At 31.8% G+C, this 19,643-nt stretch overlaps 1 protein-coding gene across 1 annotated transcript; it reads left to right on the top strand.

Moving 5' to 3' along the window:
* The first annotated feature begins 10,102 nt into the window (after positions 1-10,102).
* Positions 10,103-19,124, top strand: LOC145252401 (uncharacterized). Its single transcript, XM_080111791.1, has 11 exons — positions 10,103-10,246; positions 12,834-12,908; positions 13,652-13,792; positions 14,065-14,158; positions 15,264-15,337; positions 15,860-15,900; positions 16,050-16,084; positions 16,660-16,801; positions 17,800-17,856; positions 18,441-18,525; positions 18,844-19,124. Exons 2-11 carry the CDS (start codon positions 12,857-12,859, stop codon positions 18,966-18,968), a joined length of 846 nt encoding a protein of 281 aa, XP_079967917.1. The 5' UTR covers positions 10,103-10,246; positions 12,834-12,856; the 3' UTR covers positions 18,969-19,124.
* The last annotated feature ends 519 nt before the right edge of the window (positions 19,125-19,643 follow it).

Genomic DNA, 19,643 nt, shown 5'->3' with positions numbered 1-19,643 from the left:
CCACTGAAAAAGTTATAGAGAACGTGAGAAACTTGTATGCTCAGACTGTCAAGTCCAAAGTAGCTGAACAGTGGCTTGGCTCCCACCAGCTTTTGCAAATAGCAGAATCCTGAATAGAAGCGTGTACTCTATCTCAACTGTCATCAATGGACCTGAGGTAATCTCGTCAGCATCAGACAAAGCCAAACTCTTTGCTAAGAACTGTGCACTAATTCTACCCTTTGCGACCAAGGTCACCAACCCCCAATATTTCCTTCTGCATCAGAAAACACGCTATGTGACATACAAATATCTGTGCATGATGTTGCCAAGCTAATCAAAAACCTTGATTCCAGTAAAGTAACTGGCCTTGACGAGATTCCAATTATAGTGCTCAAAAAGCTTCGACCAGAACTAGTGCCCATGCTTACAAAACTGTTTAAGCGTTGTCTTAAGGAGAATTGCTACCCATCAGCCTGGAAAATCTCATCAGTATGCCCTGTATTTCAGAATTCAGGTGATCGGTCATGTCCCTCTCAGTACAGGTCAATAAGTCTTCTGTTTATCTGTTTATTTATTTGCTTCCCCACTGAGCAAATTAGGCACAAGGCCGTTTTTTAATGTGGGGAGGAAATATCAGCTCCCCCAAGGGGGTACTCTGGCAGAGTCGAAAATTAGCAATTGTCTGATATGAAGGGTTTCCCCCCACATTGACCAGAACTGATTACTTCCTTTTCCGCGCCTAGCCTGATGACCAAGAACAGGCTCTGCGCCTAAGTCTTCTGTGCGTCATGAGTAATTTACTGGAATCTGTGTTAAATAGAAAAGTGGTCAACCACATCAGCAAAATAACCTTCTTAGTGACACACAATATAGTTTCCGTTCTGCTAGATCTACAACATATGTGCATTACAGTTATATCTGAGGATTAGCTAATCTTTCGACGGAGGCTACCTTTCTAGGGCAATTGCTCTTGGCATATCAGAGGCCTTTGATAGGGTATGGCATAAAGATTTACTTCTCAAGATCTCTAGCTCGAAATGTCTTCTCAATTATTAAATCATTTCTTTTTGATAGGTTCATAAGAGTAGTGGTTGATGGACAGAAAGCAGAAGCTCACAGTATTAATGCTGGAGTCCGTCAGGGGTCCATCCTAGGCCACACTCTCTTCCTGATTTACATTAATGATCTTTCAAATCATATCCTTACATCATTCATAGACATTTATGCTGATGACACTAGCACATCAAAGACCATAAATGACCAAGTTTTTACTGATTCTCTCTTCTTTGATCTTGAGCATGTGGAACAATGGGAATAGAGGTGGCTGGTTACTTTTAATGCATCTACAACCAAGCTTTATCTTTACATCATCAACGCATTCAGCATCAATTGAAATGAATGGCTCTCGTCTTGGGAAGGCTTCATGTTTTGACAAGCTTTTGGGCTTGACCTTTATTCCTGATCTGAAATGGAACACATACATCAAATCCCTTGCCAAGGCTGCTAGAAAAATGGTCGAATCCTTCTATCGATCCAATAGATATCTCACTGCTGATGCAATTCTACTTCTATATATAAGTCAAGTACGTCCAAGGATGGAATACTGTTGTCGCATTTGGGTAGGGGTTGTTAGAAACGACTTATCCTGCCTTGATAGGGTTCAAAATTGACTTTGTAGCCTTGTAGGCGATCCCCTTTTCTCTTCCCTGCAAGCTCTTTCTCACAGAAGAGATGTTGTCTCTCTCTGCTTTATCATTATTTTCATGGAAAGTGTTCGACTGAGCTTCAATCTATGGTCCCCCCTCGCCAAACTTTCACAAGAAACACTCGTCTAGCTGAAAACACTATCAATAATTCCCTCCACTTTGTATCTGTGCCTAAACCTAAATGTAGATTCCATGAACAAAGCTTTTTCTTAGAACTGCACGCCTGTGGAACTCTCTTCTGTTTGCCTGCCTTCAGCTGATTACAATGTGGTTGTCTTCAAGTCCAATGTAAACAAGTTCTTGATGAGCCATTCCACTTAAGTTTACAAATGTACCGAATTTCCATTACTAGCGATTACTATATTGTCCAATTGACTACTGTACAATCATTAACTGTTATCCTCGAGTGGCCTCTGGGCCTTGGTAAGTGATGATGCCTATGTAAAAAAAAGGCTGACATAACACACCCATCATATCATTCACCGTCTAACTATATTTTCTATGATTTGTGCTGTATAACATATTTTATCAGAGATATCTACCCCCAAATATATATAGAATAATGGAGTGGGTTTTTGTTTGTTTATAGCTGATGGCACTCCAGTAATCTATTTTTTATAATAAATTTTATCCAGAAACCTTTATAAGTTTATATAAAATAGTGGATTGTTTTTTAAAGGAATAAAGGAGTAATCTATATATTAATACGATAGCGTATGTGTTATTTTCTGTGTCATGCTTACATCCGGGTCGTTTAATTGTTATATACTTCGAATTGTTGTCATAAATAATTTTATCAAGAATTCTTCATAAGTTTTGGTTTCGGTTTTGATTCAAGCTGATGCACCCAAGTTATATGGATATATATTTTTTATTTTTGAAAGTGCAACTTTATGATAAATAAAAATTAATAAAATGTAACTGTATAATATATACGAAATTTGCAAGAATTAAAATATCATATTTAAGTGAACTTTACAACTAAGTTATGCCGGGCGTCTCTGCTAACTTAGATAAATATTTTTGCAGTTTTAAAACATCTACAATAATATCAGAGAGTCTCCATTTACGGCGGACATGTATAGAATGCCAACATCGATATATTACATATGTAGTAGGCCCCTGTGGAATGTCCACAGATCCCGCTAGTTACATATTAATAAAATAAAATGTATCATGCTTTACATTCAGGGTAAACTCTAAATTATTTATTCAAACTCTGTTCAAATAATTTTTATTAATCATATTATTTTGATTCATTGGACTACTGATTTTATCTTGAGTGTGATTTTCACAACGTTTCAGTTAATGTAACCTCCAACCTTCTTCAGGTGTATCTTGTCAAACTTGTGAATGTCTTTGTCGAACTGAAGAATTTAGACAGAATTTCAAATGAAACACTTTATTTATCAGGGAAGCAGGTTTTGTTCCGTCAGCCGTGACTATATAGAGGTCCTAAGTAATTCACAATTGTATTTTTCAGTCGCCCACATTGAGGATTGAAACGTAAATCTTCAGGAGAATATCACTTTTATAATTTATTTTCTAGAACGACCCGTGGTGCAGTGGTTAGAATACTTGGTTACATAAACAGAAACGTCCAAATTTCCGAGTTCATAGAAACATTTTCTAAGTTCGACAAGATACACCTGAAGAAGTCGGTAGTTACATTTACTGAAACGTTGAGAACAGTATTCTGATAAATTCAAATAATACGAATAACCAATAACTTCAGAAACGTCAATTTTTATTAATTTCTCTTCGTGGCTTACTGCTTTTAAAAAATCATGCACTCTTTCCATTTTCCACATGCAAATAAAGGGTTTAAGTTTTAATCTTATCTTGTTAAGCATTTTTAAAAAAAAAAAACATTTTTCATGTATTGCTTCTCAGAGAATCATTTTTATTGAAATTTGAACATTTACTTTTTTAATTATAAAATTTTTGTCTTCTTTATTAATTCTCATAATTTTTTCTCATGTTAGTTTGGATACTTTTATTCTAACATAAGCAGTTTAGCTTAAGTGTTTAGACCCAGAATTGAGGGAGGAGTTTGGAAGAGTCAGCTTTGACCTCTTGGCAGCTAAATTTTCGCCCAAAAACTGATTAAAAAGCTTGCTGTGTGTTTGAATAACATTTATGTAAATTTTTTAATGTTTAGATACAAAATTGCCTGAATAGTTTGCTAGAGACTGCAAAGATAAAATCTTTGGACTTTTGACCTCTTATCAGCCAAATTTTCGGCCAATAACCGATTAAAAAGCTTACCCTATGTCTGAATACACTTTATGTAAAATTTCAAATGTTTAGACTAAAAATTGGCTTAGTAATTTGGTGAAGACTGCAGAGGTCAATTTTTTAAAATAAATTTGACTCCAATTATGACCCCTTAACGTTTATTGTTTTGGGATCAAATGTAATTAAAAGTGTCCAGGTAACCTACATGTAAAATTTCAAATGTTTAGACCCAAAATTGACCGAGGAGTTTGGTAGAGTCTGTTATGGTCAACTTTTTAACTTTGATCTTTTGGCAGCCAAATTTTTGCCCAAGAACTGATTAAAATGCTTGCCGCAGGTCTGAATACACTTTTGTAAAATTTCAAATGTTTAGACCCCAAATTTGATGAATATTTTGCTATAGACCACAAATGGTAAACCTTTTTTAACTTTGACGCCTTGGTACCCAAATTTCTGGCAAGACACTGATTAAAAAACTTGCACTGTGTGTTAAATAAACTTTATGTAAAATTTTACATGTTTAAACCCAAAATTGGGTAAGAGGTAAGTTTTTTTTAACTTTGACCCCAATTGTTCCTAAATCTCAATACCTCATATTTCAAATCTCGAGTCTGTAAACCGAAAATTGACGGAGTTGTTTGGTAGGGAAATGTACACACGCACACACACAGACATTTTCAATTTTATAGACATACTAACTGTTCAGCCCAGCCTTGCTCGGGCCCTATGTACTGTTCATAACTTTCCCTACATGTGAATACACTTTATGTAAGATTTCAAATATTGAGACCAAAAATTGCTCCAGTAATTTCGTAGAGACTGCAGAGGTTAATTGTTTTATAATTGCACCCCAATTTTGACCCCTTTAGACTTATTATTTTGGCCTCAAATCGAAATACAAAGTTTTACCCATGTCCAAGTTACCTATATCTAAAATTTTATGTCTTTAGACTCAAAATTGCCGCATGTCTGAATACCAGTTATGTATAAATTTTAAATGTTTAGACCAAAAATTGTCTGAATAGTTTGTTAGACCCCGCAAATGTCACATCTTTTAAAGTTTGACCCTTTGGCAGCTCAAATTTTTGACCCACACCAATAAAAAGTTTTCCCTATCTCTGAATACCCTTTATGTGAAATTTCAAACGACCAGAAATTGGCTGAGTAATTTGGTAGTGATCGCAGAGATCACATTTGTTTAAAATTTGACCCCAATTCTCACTCTTTAACAATTATTTCTTGGGCTCAAATCAAATAAAGAAGTGTGATCCATGTCCAAGACCCAAAATTAGTGGAGGAGTTTGGTAGAGTTTTCAAAGGTCTAATCGTTGAACTGTGATCCTTGACAGCCAAATTTGTGGCCAAAAACCGATTACGAAGATTTTCCCAAATCTCACTACTCCTTATGTCAAATCTTGCTCAGGCCTTATGTACTGTTCATAATTTGCCCTACATGTGAATACACTTTATGTAGGTTTCAAATGTTTAGACCAAACTTTGTCTTAGTAATTTTGTAGAGACTGCAGAGGTGAATTTTTTTTAATTGTGATCCCAATTTTGACTCCTTAAGATTAATTATGTTGGTCTCAAATCGAAATACAAAGTTTTACCCATGTACAAGTTACTTACATCTAAAATTTTATGTCTTTAGACTCAAAATTAGCAGAGAAATTTGGTAGAATCTTCAAAGATCAACTCTTTCAACTTTGACCTTTTGGTAGCCAAATTTTCGTCCCAAAACAGATTAAAATACTTGCCGCAGGTCTGAATACCCATTATGTATAAATTTTAAATGTTCAGACTCAAAATTGTCTGAATAGTTTTCTAGACACTGCAAAGATCAAATCCTTTGAACTTTGACCCCTTGTCAGCTCAAATTTTCGACTCAAACCGATTAAAATCTTGCTCTATCTCTAAATACCCTCTGTGTAAAATTTCAAATGTTTAGACTAGAAATTGGCTGAGTCATTTGGTAGAGACCGCAGAGGTCAAATTTGTTTAAACTTTAACCCAAATTTTGTAACCTTTAAAATTTTATTTTTTGGGCTCAAATCAAATTGTAAAATTTGATCCATGTCCAAGTAACCTACATTTAAAATTTCAAGTGGTGAGACCCAAAATTGACGAAGGTGTTTGTTAGAGTTTCCAAAGATCAAATCATTGAACTTTGACTTCTTGACAGCCAAATTTGTGGCCGAAAACTGATTAAGAGTATTTTCCCAAATCTCAATGCCCCATATGTCAAATCTCGAGTCTCTAGACCGAAAATTGACAGTGTCATTTGGTAGGGAAATTTACACACACATAGACAGACACACACACACATTTTCACTTCTATAGATATACTAGCAGTTCTGCCCGGCTTTGCTCAGGCCCTACGTACTGTTCATAACTTTATGTGCATATGTATATATTAAAAAGTGTGAATATGTACAGTAATGCCTTTCTATATAATATGCTTCCTTAACTACCATATAGAAATGATCGCAGACGTCAAATTCTTTTTTAAATTTGACCTCAATTTTGACCCCTTCACATTTATTGTTTTGGGCTCAAATTATATTAAAATGTTTGACACTTATCCAAGTAATCTACATGTAAAATTTCAAGTGTTTAGATCCACAATTAGCGGAGGTGTTTGTTAGAGTCCAAGTAACCTACATCTAAAATTTCAAGTACTAAGCCTCAAAATTGGCGGAGGATTTTGGTAGAGTTCTGAAAGGTCAAATCGTTCAACTTTGACCCTTTAATAGACAAATTTCTGGCCGAAAACTGATTAAAAAGATTTTCCTAAATCTCAACACCCCTTATGTCAAATCTCGAGTGTGTAGACCGAAAATTGAGAGTTATTTGGTAGGGAAATGTACACAGACAGACAGACAAACAGACAGACAGACAGACAGACAGACAGACAAATAAACATTTACACTTTCATAGATATATAGATTACTTATACTCACTGCTAATTCTTGTTATATTGGGGTGATTATACTTGTCTTTAAAAAAAATCCGACCTTATAAAAATAAAAAAAAAGTAAAATGAAGTAACGGTTGAGGAAATAAAGAGAATTAAAATATTTTTTTTTAAATTAAAGATTTTATTCTTCAAACATTAAAAATTCCGAAACTGCTTTATCAAGAAGCACGATTTTTTAATTAACTGACATTGTTCGGGATTGAATGAGGATTACTTCCATGTCATTTTTCACCATTTTCATAATATTTTACTGCCTTTGGTTTTACTGCTTCCCATTTTGATTCTCAATATAGTTGGAAAAATGTAATGTTGGAAAATTCTTTGAATTAATATCTTAAACGAGTGATATGCAGAAAGAAAATTCCTCCTATTTTTCAATTCATGACCTGAAAATTTCATCTCTCTGTTGCAGATATTGATAATGTGAGACTCTAAGCAAAAAAAATCCTGTCATAGACCTGAGTCAAAATCAAAGATGTGTCATTAAATTTATCCATGTAGAAAAATTGAACTGATCAACATTCAACAGCGCCTGTTGAACTTTTATGAAGTCGATGCAGTTGATGTCAACAGTTGGAGATGGGTTCGTCGATTTCAGAGTGGCGACAGTTATGTTAGTGACAAAGCATGCTTGGAACTTTTACCATCGAGACATTATAAAAGGCTAGCAAAAGTGCATTGGAATGGTGATGATAATGTAGAAAAAAAAGCACAAAAAAAGCTCATTTTAATGGTACAATTCTGGTTTTCATAGCTCCTCAAACGTTTAAATTTATGAGATAAAACATAAGAGGCCTTACTTGTACAATGACCCTTGTATATATGGTTTAAATTTCATTGAAATCGGATGTACGTCTTTGAATTTTAAGGGGTTTTTTCCTCTCACGAATCACTAAAAGGTAGGCAGCACATATTTAGTAAAGTATAGATTGGTAGCCATTTGCATCATTTTCCCCAAAGAATTTTATACATAATGTAAATCTCAACAAACTTTTAAATTTTAAAGAAGTTTCGGTCTCCAAAGATCCGTTAGGTTAGGAGGGCAGCTAGAAATGTGAAACGACTTCCACTGATGATAAATCCGCTAAGTAAACTACTGAATAAAAGATTGGGTGACTACAACTTGAGTCAGTTCCACGAATAAGACTCAAACGAAAGAATCAACCACTTGCTTTTTATAGATGACCTCAAGCAGTATGCCAGCTCAGATACTGACTTAAGTGGACCGTTGCAGGTCGTACATGTTTGACCTGAATAAATGTGACAAATGCTTCTTCAGAGCCGCGAAGCAGATCCAAACAGAAAACATAGAGCTTGATCAAGATACTAACATCAGAAACCAAAAAGAGCAGGAACAATACAAATATATACATACATAGAGGAAAACAATTGAACATGTTAAGATAAGAGAAAAAATTGGCTGAGAATATGTACAGAATCGGCCAACCAATATCATGGCAAGTATTCACAAATGTATTCATAAGATTCTGCGGAGAGATGGCTATTATACAATGCAGTATAAAGGAGTGTGTAAATATTGTGAAGATACCCGGTGAACTAAGTGCAAAAGAGATAGAAACAATTGCACTTAAAGGGATGGTTAAAATCTTAAAAATATATCTCAGTTAGAGTGTCTGAAATAGCAGGCAAATGCTTGGCATGCGGTAGGCCACTTCATCTCTTCAACCTAATTGAATTAAAATAATAAAAAATAAAACAAGTAATGTATATAACACGGTAGTTTTATTTGTCCAGACAACATCAAGCAACTATTGTGAGCACCAACCAACATTTGATGAGTTGCCAGAATCCAAACCTCTAAAGTTTGGATTCAACATAACAAAATCAAGAACCAAAAGAAAAACCGCCAACAGAAACCTGGAAATAACCCAAAAGAGCTACCAAAAATATTCCTAGCGCCGCCATTCAAATCTAAAAAAAAATCTAGGAAACGTAACAACATTTATTAGAGAAATAAATAAAAAGCAATGTGATAAAATATGATAAAATACGAAAACAACCTACGATAATAACTTTTTATTTTTTTTTCTAGAAAATTGTCAAACATTTTTCTTTAAGTGAATTGTAAGAAAAATATTTTTTTCTAGTTTACTTATGTTGTTATTCATTTTTTTGTTGAGGGAATTTTATTATACTTTTATGTTTTTACTGTTTTTTTTATTTTTATTTTTTTGTGTAGGAAATTTTTTATACTTTTATGTTTTTACTGTTTTTTTGTTTTCAAAATTTTTATGGAGGAAATTTGATTATACTTTTATGCGATTACTGTTTTTCTTGATTTTAAAAGTTGTTTTGGGAGAAAAATATGTAGCACATATGTAAACAATAATGTTTGTATAATAAACAGACTAGAGAGAGAGAAAGAGAGAGAGAGAGTGAGAGTGAGAGAGAAAGGGAGATGTCCGGATTTTTGTGGGGGAAAATATGTAGCAATAATGCTTGTATAATAAACAGACTATATATATATATATATATATATATATATATATATATATATATATCCACATACAGCACTGTTTCGCAGCTAGACAAGCAACTACCTCGAGCTAGAATTGAAACCCAACCGCCCATATGACAGTCGAAACTTCTAACAATTGCGCTATTCGGTGGCTACTATGCGGGCAGTTAATTAAAAATGTTTTGACATTGTCCCAATACATGTCTGACTCTATTAGCAAGGAACTAACCCCACAGCCAACCTCAACCGCAAGAAATATCATTGAAATAAAACATTTATTTTTAAATGTCGTAATAACCGTTCAGAGTGATCTAATGATTATAACATCATGATCTGTGCATGCAAGCTTAAGTGACCAAATTTTATTTCAACTTTAGAGTGCTCAACAATAAGAACCGAGTTATTAAAGGGACTGACATTATTATACACACATATATAATAATTCAAACAAATGACCTTTGACCTTTTGTGTCATGGGGTATCTATCAGCTGTTTTAGTAGATTACAATATCGTTTTGTGACGTCATAAAAGATTTTTTGACATATCTCAATGGAGAACATTATCCTTTTGTGACGTCATAAAAGATTTTTTCTTACCCTCTATTTCAATAGAAAATGTATCTTTCTGTGACGTCATAAAAGAATTTGGGCAACTACCATTCTTTATAAAAAGGAAAAGCTTTTAACAATTACCACTCATTCTTCATTTTGCACGATAACAAGTCAGCAACGTCAAACAAAGTTTTAGTGACATATTGATAGATATAGATCGATAAGTAACCCTTTTCCTGAAGCTGAATTTCTTCTTGACGACCTTGTGTCACATCCTGTGATCATACAGAGACAGTAAATAAGGATCTACAGGTAAGGATCTTTTTTTCTGCATTTAAAGTGTATTTTATTTGACACAAAAATAATTATCTGGCGCTGCCCAGCCATGAAAACAAAATGGGAGAGTTCTTATGAACTTCTCTCTCACTCTATTTCTATCTACTTTTCCTCTTGAGTTGATAAGCTATTGCGTCTAGGGGACAGAAAGAAGAGAGATTGATCAGTTGTAGCTGAATCGCTTAGCATCAATTCGCAGAAGAAAATACTTCTTGAGGGTTTTTGCTGCTATAACACTATATAAGGGATATTGTATATAAAGGTTGTAGGGGACCATTGATTGAAGTTCAGACGAGCACTTGGCATGAAAATAATAGTAGGGCAGAGACATGCTTGCAACATCTCTTCTGTGTGAAAGAGGCTGCAAGGAAAAGAAAATGGCATCACCTACTAGGTTTCAAAGACAGTTTTGAACTCTATCAGGCTGGATAGGGCATGCTGAGAAGCTCCTGCCATGATGTAGTAACAGTACTCCATGTTTGGGCATACCTAGCGTAGAGGATTGCATCTATCTTAGTTTTTATTTGTGTATAATCTTGGCCCTTTTTAGTTGCCATATTGTGTGTGTGTGTGTGTGTGTGTGTGTGTCTGTGTGTGTGTGTGTGTGTGTGTGTGTGTGTGTGTGTGTGTCTGTGTGTGTGTCTGTGTGTGTGTTTGTGCGTGGTAGCCTTGCTTTTCTCCCTATCTCCTTGCGTACATCTCTAACACTGGCACTCACCAAGGTGGTGAGTACTATTCTATCTTGTTATTGTTTTTATTAATATTTATTATTATATATCAATTTCCGTGTCATTAGTGTTGTATTTATCTTTGTTTAGTGATTTTTTAGTGTAATTTAAGTATAATTTTAGCTTGTGACCTTTGAATGGATTAACTCTGTGTCTTTTAATTCAAATGAGAATAATTATTTGGAGATACGATTTTTTTTAGATATGTTAGTGATCAAATTAGAAAATGGTGGATCTGGAATAACAAACATTTTTGGAGGTGAATTTTTTCTAATTTCAACATGACACGTAATTACATAATAGTGATTTTATTTTAAATGCATTTTCATATTTTATTATCTTGCACAAGCATTCAATTATCTGATAAAATAGTAAATATGAATAATCATAATTTATAACAAAAATCGCTTAATAATTTCTTTTAAATATTTAATAATAAAAAATGTAATGAATTAAAATAAAGTTCAAAACTTTATTGAAATAAATAATTCACTAAAATTCTTATGCATATTTCTTGTATTTACGCAACTTACAGATATTATTTGTTTTTATTTTTAGATTTTACTATTGATTGTTTATTAAAATAAAAACATTTTATATTTTCAAATTATAAAAATCCAAAATGTAAAAAAGAGTAAAAAATAGTAAAAAAACACAAACATGTTGACCACAAGATCCTATCGAGAGTTGATATTTTTATACATAGTTTGTTTGTGCATAGAGCTCACTAAAGTTGTCTTATATGCATGAAGTCCGCCTCATTGATTGCAGCAATTTGTTAACCTGCATGATTGCATGTTTTTACCTCCGACACCAAAAAGGCAGAATTGTCCAGTTGAATTTTCTTGGAGTTTGTAGCCCATGAACCTATTCATTATGTGTCAGAAAGATATTCCCCTCCCCTCTTCCAAAAATTTTTGACTCACGAGATGCATCCATATTTACAATAATAAGTAATAGTTACACAATAGCATTTAGCACAAACGCTAGCAGAGGGAAAATCCAACATAACCATTTAGTAGTGTTGGAACGATGAATCGAAACCAGGAATCAGAAAATTGGAACTTTTTGGGGTATCGGAATTGATATCTCGTTTGAAACATTTTGTACCTATTTTCCAACTCCAAAAACGATTCTTTTAATTTTGTTTTTATTTTGTTTAAACTAAAATTTATAGATCATTCCCACAAGTGTAATTTTATGTCCGAGAAGATATCTGCATATTTAACATGTGTTTTTATGGTAATCAGGATAAATAGCAACTCTATAGTTAAATATTTAGAGATTCATACAGAATCGGAATCGGTAATTGTATCAGAATCGGTGATGGTATCAGAAAAAAATATTGGAATGTCCCATCACTACCATTTAGTAACATTAAGTGATGCACACTGTATTTTTTGTGGCCCTTGATCCTATTTTTTATTTTTTTGTAAATTTCCCTCATCACTACAACCAAAAGCCTTGTACTACCCCCCTCCAATTAAAATCACTGCTCTAAAGATTGTTTATGAAAATAAATATGAAGGACACTTTAGCAGAATCCTATGATAACAGCATTCTGAAGAAATGGTTTCTGTTGTCTGACTGTAAGATTGTTACTTGTTTTTCTAGAAACGCTGATGTGTTTCTCTTGTGTTCAGGTCGAAAATAAAGTTTGCATACCTTAAAAAATAGATGACTGAGTATATTAAGAAGTTTGTTTTAATAATTTTTTAAATAGAAAAAGTAGGCTTTTAATATCAATGTCAGATCGATAAAAAAATAAACTTTATATATATATATAGATTTTGCTTTTCTTTTAATAATGTAGTTTCTTTCTCCTTATTTTTCAGTTTTTAGGGATCAAGACCAAACAATGCCTCATTCCTATTGGTTAAGACCTCGAAGACAAAGGATTGTTTATTCAGGTAAATCTTTGCTGCAAAGAGTTGATTCCTGTTAACAAGTAACAAATACAAAACATTATATGAAAACAATAGATTTTTTTAATAAGTGTTTCTTAAATAAACATAAACACTACTACAAATATTACTACTATAACTACTACTACTACTGCTACTAGGAATGATAATTGAAATAATAATAAAAATCTTCAGTAATTTGTGTTGATTAAATAAAAATAAAACTTAACATAAAAAATGGTAGTTTATTAGAGGATAAGCGTTAAAGCAAAATCAAAACAAAATTGCTAGTGAATTTAATTCGATTCGCCATAATGGTGACACATTTCAAGCATGTTTTTCTCAAGTTACATGCGTAATGCTAAATAGATTTTAACTCAAAATGATTTCCTTTTTATTAATATTTAATAAAAACAACATGAAACAATTTTAATGTCTATACAATTTTTTTTCCCGCATTCTGCTCTGGACACAATTTTAAATGCTTAACCAAAAGTGATATTACTCATTCGAAAACTTTAATTCTTTAATTAGTTTGATTATAAGATTAATAATTTCTAAAAAAAAAATCAGCTTGTTTTCTATGTTTTGGCAGTATTACACAGCATTATTCAAAAATTTATTTCTAACAAAAGCGATATTAGATTGTATTAGATTGACATTTCTTCCAGTCCTGTAGATTTCAGACTCTATAAACAAAGAATAAATTTATTTTGAACTGAAATGTTTATATTTTTGAATCTCTTCAGAAAACAGAACTTTTAGAAATGTAAGGAGCATCCCCTGCTCCAAAGAAAGCTTTATGGCTCAGAGGATGGCGTATGCTGCAGCTAACTTGGAATTAATTGGTGATTATCTCATGGACAATGCAGATAGATTTAACATAATTGGTAAGTGTTTGAAAAAGTCAGCAATTTATATTGTATTTCTATTTAGACACTAACAAAATACTTTAGGGTCATAGAATGAAAAATATTGGCAATTAAAAATACGAAATATTCTTAGATGTATCAAAAAATCTTTAAACAACATTTAATTTTTCTTTCTTATGCAGTTATTTTACAAAATACTGTTTTATAAAATCACAAAAAATCATTTAATATCTAATTTGACTTATTAAAACAACATATAAAATTGTTTTTCTACAAATTTGCAACTTCAGAAAACAGACCTTGCAGAAATGTGAGGACAACCCCGATATCCAAAGAAGGCTTTATGGCAGGTGCAAAACGTTTCTGCACAAACATAACTTTAATGTAAGTATAAACACTAAACAGGTTTTGTTTTATTAAATGTTTAAAAATCGACATAACATTTTTCCGTTTCTTTATTTCCTTTCTAAACTCTAAGGATAAATACTTTCTTTCGTTCGAAACAGGTAATACACAGTTTGAATTTTACCATTTTCATGATAAATCATCGTATTTGTGTGCTAAAAACAAGTGTACAGTGTGTTAAAACGAAAACGTTCGCGGCTTTTGGTTAAGATTCATCTATATATTAATATGATTGCGTGTGTGTTATTTCCTTTGTCACGCTTACAACTTTTTTCTTCGGAATAATTGTTGTTTAAATGTTATAACTTTCCATCACTTGTAATAAATAATTTTATGAAGAATTCTTAGTAAGTTTTGGTTTTAGTTTCGATTATAGCTGAAAGAACACAAGTTAGTCTCACACACACACACACACACACACACACACACACACACACACACACACACACACACACTGCTAGCTTAGATAAATACTTTTGCAGTTTTAACACAAAAGCTACAATAATACCAGGGCGGCTTCATTTATGCTGAACATCCACAAAATGCCAACATCAATATATTATATATGAAAAAGTCTGCTGTGGAATTTCCACAGGTCCTGCTACTTATTATAAATGTGATTTTGTCTGTCTGTCGAATGATCTGTAACAAACTACTCTGTCAATTTTGCGTCTAAAAACTATCATTTTATTAAAATATATTTTATAACCGGGCAATGCTAGGTGTAATGCTAGATAGTATATATATATATATATATATATATATATATATATATATATATATATATATATATATACAGGGTGTCCTCACCCCAAAAACGGGCCCCAACTCTAATAAGGCCTCGTTTCTTACTCTTTTGTCCGAATGAAATGAAACTTTGGTCATAACTAGTGTATTATATTCAAAACATCACATCAAAACACTAGGGTCTTTGGCCTTTTTTTCTCCGTTCTACAACATATGTTCTAGATGGCTTCCATTTAGTTTTTGTTTTTTGGGGAGTCACTCTGTATATATAAATCAATGTTAAATAATATAAACGTCTGCTTTCCACTTCTAATCATGTCTCTCATCTTGTTGACAGTGTTACTTCTGGTCGACTTACCCGTCGTCTACCCATTTTTATTTTGCTGCTGCTCACTGGATTGTGGATCATTTGTAAGTATTGCTTTGTTTTTCTTATGACACGTTTTGACATCTATTGAGTTATTATAAAAATTATGCTTGGAGCAAAGATGAACATAGTGAGAATAATCGGAATAACGTAATTGTAAATTAAAAAACAAGAATCAAAATTTAGCAAATCTGTTGAAATATTTATCTATTTGGATGATTAGCATATTTTTAGCTTTGTACTTTTTCATTTGTTGCAGGAATTTTTCATCATAAAACCCTTTAATTTTTGGCATTATATACAATTGTGAGATGCACTTTTAGATCTTAGTAGCAAATGAAAATGTTGCACAGGAGGTTATATGTGAACTACCTCCAGTTATAGGTTAATTACCTCAAGTTATAGGTTATCTAACTCTGGTTATGGGTGAATTACCTCCAGTTATTGGTGAATTACCTCCAGTTTTGGGTGAACTGCTACCTTTGCTATAATTTCATTTTTATGAAGAAGAGGATTAAGTATATGTTTTTATCCATCTTGTTATTTTTTTTTTCTCTCTTTTGCAGCTGGCCTATCAAATATGTTGCAATACCCAGGAAAATCTGAGGTAAGAACATCCAATTCTGTTTCTATTCGCACCCCCTACCCCCGACACTGCATTTGCTCTTCCCCTTTTTCTCCATTTTGTTTTTATTTCTTTATATTTTCTTAGTAAACACACAAATTCACCGATTTATAATTTTAATTTTTTTTCAGTCTTTGAATACAAATTTAGGAAAATCATTAAACAGGTAAGTTTGATTTTTCACATTTTTTTTTAAGAATTTTCTGATGTACCTTCTACATTCTCTCTGCATATAAAGTATGTTTAATACTGATGTGTTTATTTTACTGGTGCATAAATGAATTGAAATTTACTTCCCAGAATAGTTTGAATTATTTAGACTTATCTCCTTTATTCCTTCAAACTCGGATCGATGCTCGTAGTTTAGCCACTGAATTTAATTTTTTTAATGAAAAATAAAACTTTGTGATCAATTTACATGATTTTTTTTGTGAACAATATTTCCTTTCTATCTCGGGTACATTCATACAGATTTATTTTTGTTTTATTTTCATATGATGGCGATTCTGGAAAAGCATCTTTCATTTTTTTTAACTGAAAAGCTTCTAACATAAATACTAAATTTTTTAATGCAAGTACATCACAAATGAGTTGATGAATCAAAATAAATTGTTTCTTGATTTCCCAACTATATTTCCTTTAAAATAAACTATGTTATCATTTGTATCATTTTCCAAGAATAAAAATTCCACTTTTTTCTTACAACGATTAAGTTCAACTTTAATAATTTTTCTTTTGCAGCCAAAGTTCAATAAGTTGTGAGAACAAATATGAAATGACAATCAAAAAATCTCTTCAAAATTCTCTTCATTCTGATTCTCTTGCTGGATTCACTCACATTCGTTCTGATGTCAAAATAGAAATTTCTGCTAATCTGGCAAAGGTAAACTTTCATCAGTATTCGATTTAGTTTAATTTTCTCTCATTTTTGATGTTGAAAAGGTAAGAATGGTACGAATGCAAAAAAAAACAGTTGCTATGAATTGATTTAAAATGTTGTATATCGGGATTGATGTGGGGGGGGGCAATATAGGGCAGATACTGTGCTTGTGTGACATTTTTTTATGTCAATTCATGTGAATTTGAAACTTGTAAAATTGGATTTGCAACCAATTATTTCATTTAAATTCTTTCTAAGATAATTTAGGATTTAAGGATTTAATAAATATTAATACATATAATTTATCCACACGCACACACACACACACACACACACACACACACACACACACATATTTATATATATATATATATATATATATATATATATATATATATATATATATAACTTCTTGGTACTTGTGCATTTAATGAACCAGACATAACTCAGCATTTGCTCGGCTTTGTGCGACGCATGACGTCAACGGCAAGATAAAACACAAACACACACACACACACACACACACACACACACTTACATATATATTTATATATATATAACTTCTTTGTTATCTACATATGCTTCTAGAATTATTTTTATGTGTATGAAAAACTTACTGAAAATTGTTCTTGTGCATTTGTACAGGTGAGCCACAGGTTCAAATATTGTAAGAGTGTCAGTTTTCACTTTGTTGTATTCTTTATTTATTCACAGCCCCATGGACTTAGTAAATCATTTGATTAATGATATTAACCACACAAATATTAGAATCTACAAAAATATAAAGGCAGCATAACATATGTGTGCGTGTAATTTTATGTAGTAGAAGAAATAACGAGAGTGCTCATTTATTTATACAAGAGCACATATATTTATATTCAATGGACAGTATTCATTAGTTTAATCTTGTTTTGTTTTCACTAAAACACTGGAAACTCAACCTACAGGATTAAAGATACCAAATGTGATTGATATTGTAATGGTAAATTTTTATTTTCCAGTTTGTACGATCCTTGATAAAGGAAGCTCTGTTGTTAAAGGAAAAGGAAACCAAAGACGTAAGTAATATGACTCCCAGGCAACTCCGGCTAGGGACAATTAGTACATATGTTTATGCTCTTTCATTTATATATTTTTATTATACAATAATATTTTACAAATACTAAATGACCTGAACAAGAACAAATAATTCCCAGCAATTATATCTAAAACCAAAGATTCAATTAAATAACTTTTTAGAATTTATCAAATGATTATAAATACATTGTGTCACACAAAATTACCCTAAAAGAGTTGATGTGCCGTAAAACAAATCCCAATTCTTTCTTCCATTAATACAGAAATAAAAATGGACAAATTTCATCCCATTTACATTCAATTGATAAAAATCATCAATTATAAAATAAAATTAATCTTTTACAAAACAAATTAATTTTTAGTTTGGAAAGTCAATTATAAATATTGATCCATATTCTTAAAGAAATATTGTATTTCTTCATTTCTTCCTTTTTGTCACAGTTTTGCTAGACTAGTATATATAACAAATGAACATACACTATACTAACCCCTCCCTCTCGATTCGGTAAAACATGTAACTTCATTATGCGTACAACTTTCACAATGTTCATTTTTAATTTTCCAGTTTCTACGATCTTTGCTAGACGAAGCTCTGATGAAGTTCAATGCTGATAAAACTGGAATGGCAGATTTTGCTTTGGAATCTGGAGGTGCGTTTTTGTTTTCCATCTTCCTATCTCCATAGATAATTATGAACCGGTCATTAAGTTGGGTGATAAAATAATTCGACTATAGCTAAAGAAAATACCATAAATACAGTAATTATAGTCAGTAAACTAATTATTGACAAACAAATTTAAAATCAAAGCACTGTCATTCTTCAATGCTCACAAATTTATCTTTCCAAGTGTTAATTTTTATTTAAAATAATAATCCACTTTAAGCTGACATTTTATTATGGGTTGCATATATTTAAAGAAGCTTTTTAAATGTATTTTTGGAAAAAATCCTTTTCTTTATTATTTCAGGTGGCAGTGTGATCACTAATCGTTGTTCGGAGACTTTCACAAAGTATCCTACCCTCATCAGTATCTTTGGTCTTCCTCTCTATTATAAAACCAATTCACCCATAACTGTAATTCAGGTAAAATAACTTTCTTTTATGAAAACTTAATTTTTCTTTAACGCATTAAAAATCAAAGTAGTTGTCTATTTAATCAGATTTCCCAGAAATCAGATCTTATGGATAGATTTGCTGTTAATCAAATTTTATTTATGACGTCAAATTATCAATGTTAGACCTCAAGACTGTAATTCAGGTAAAAAAACTATTTTTATGAAAACTTAATTTTTCTTTATTGTATTTTATAAACATGTAATAACCTTTAAGTACATCTTTAGAGAATTGGGAACAAAGATTTCCCTGTTTGAAAAAATTCACCCAAAGTTTAGAGTTTACATTGATCAAAATATTCACAATAATCGTCCAATTAATCACTGTACACTCTTAACCCTTATCCTCGAGTGGTCTCTGGGCCTTGATAAGTGGTTATGCCTATGTAAAAAAAAAAAGAAGAAAAATAGCTTGTATGTGTGTTTATTTTATGTTTTCTTTATTTCTTAATTTAGACTTAAGAATTTTAAAAACACATCACAAACAAAATTAAATTAAAAAACTAAAATATAACACATAGGACGAATTTAAAACATATTGTAGTTAATTGTTTTTAAGTTTTTAATAATTTAGAATCTAAATTAAAAAAAAGATCGATGATAAAAAAAATTACATTCTCCTTCCAACATGATTTTTTTTTTTTTTTTTTAATTT

Source organism: Euprymna scolopes, chromosome 29, assembly GCF_053919585.1.
Source record: "Euprymna scolopes isolate OS-2025 chromosome 29, ASM5391958v1, whole genome shotgun sequence".
In the NCBI taxonomy this organism is placed as follows: domain Eukaryota; kingdom Metazoa; phylum Mollusca; class Cephalopoda; order Sepiida; family Sepiolidae; genus Euprymna; species Euprymna scolopes.
The sequence above is the reverse complement of the archived record's forward strand: the minus strand, read 5'-3'. Positions and strand labels throughout refer to the sequence as shown.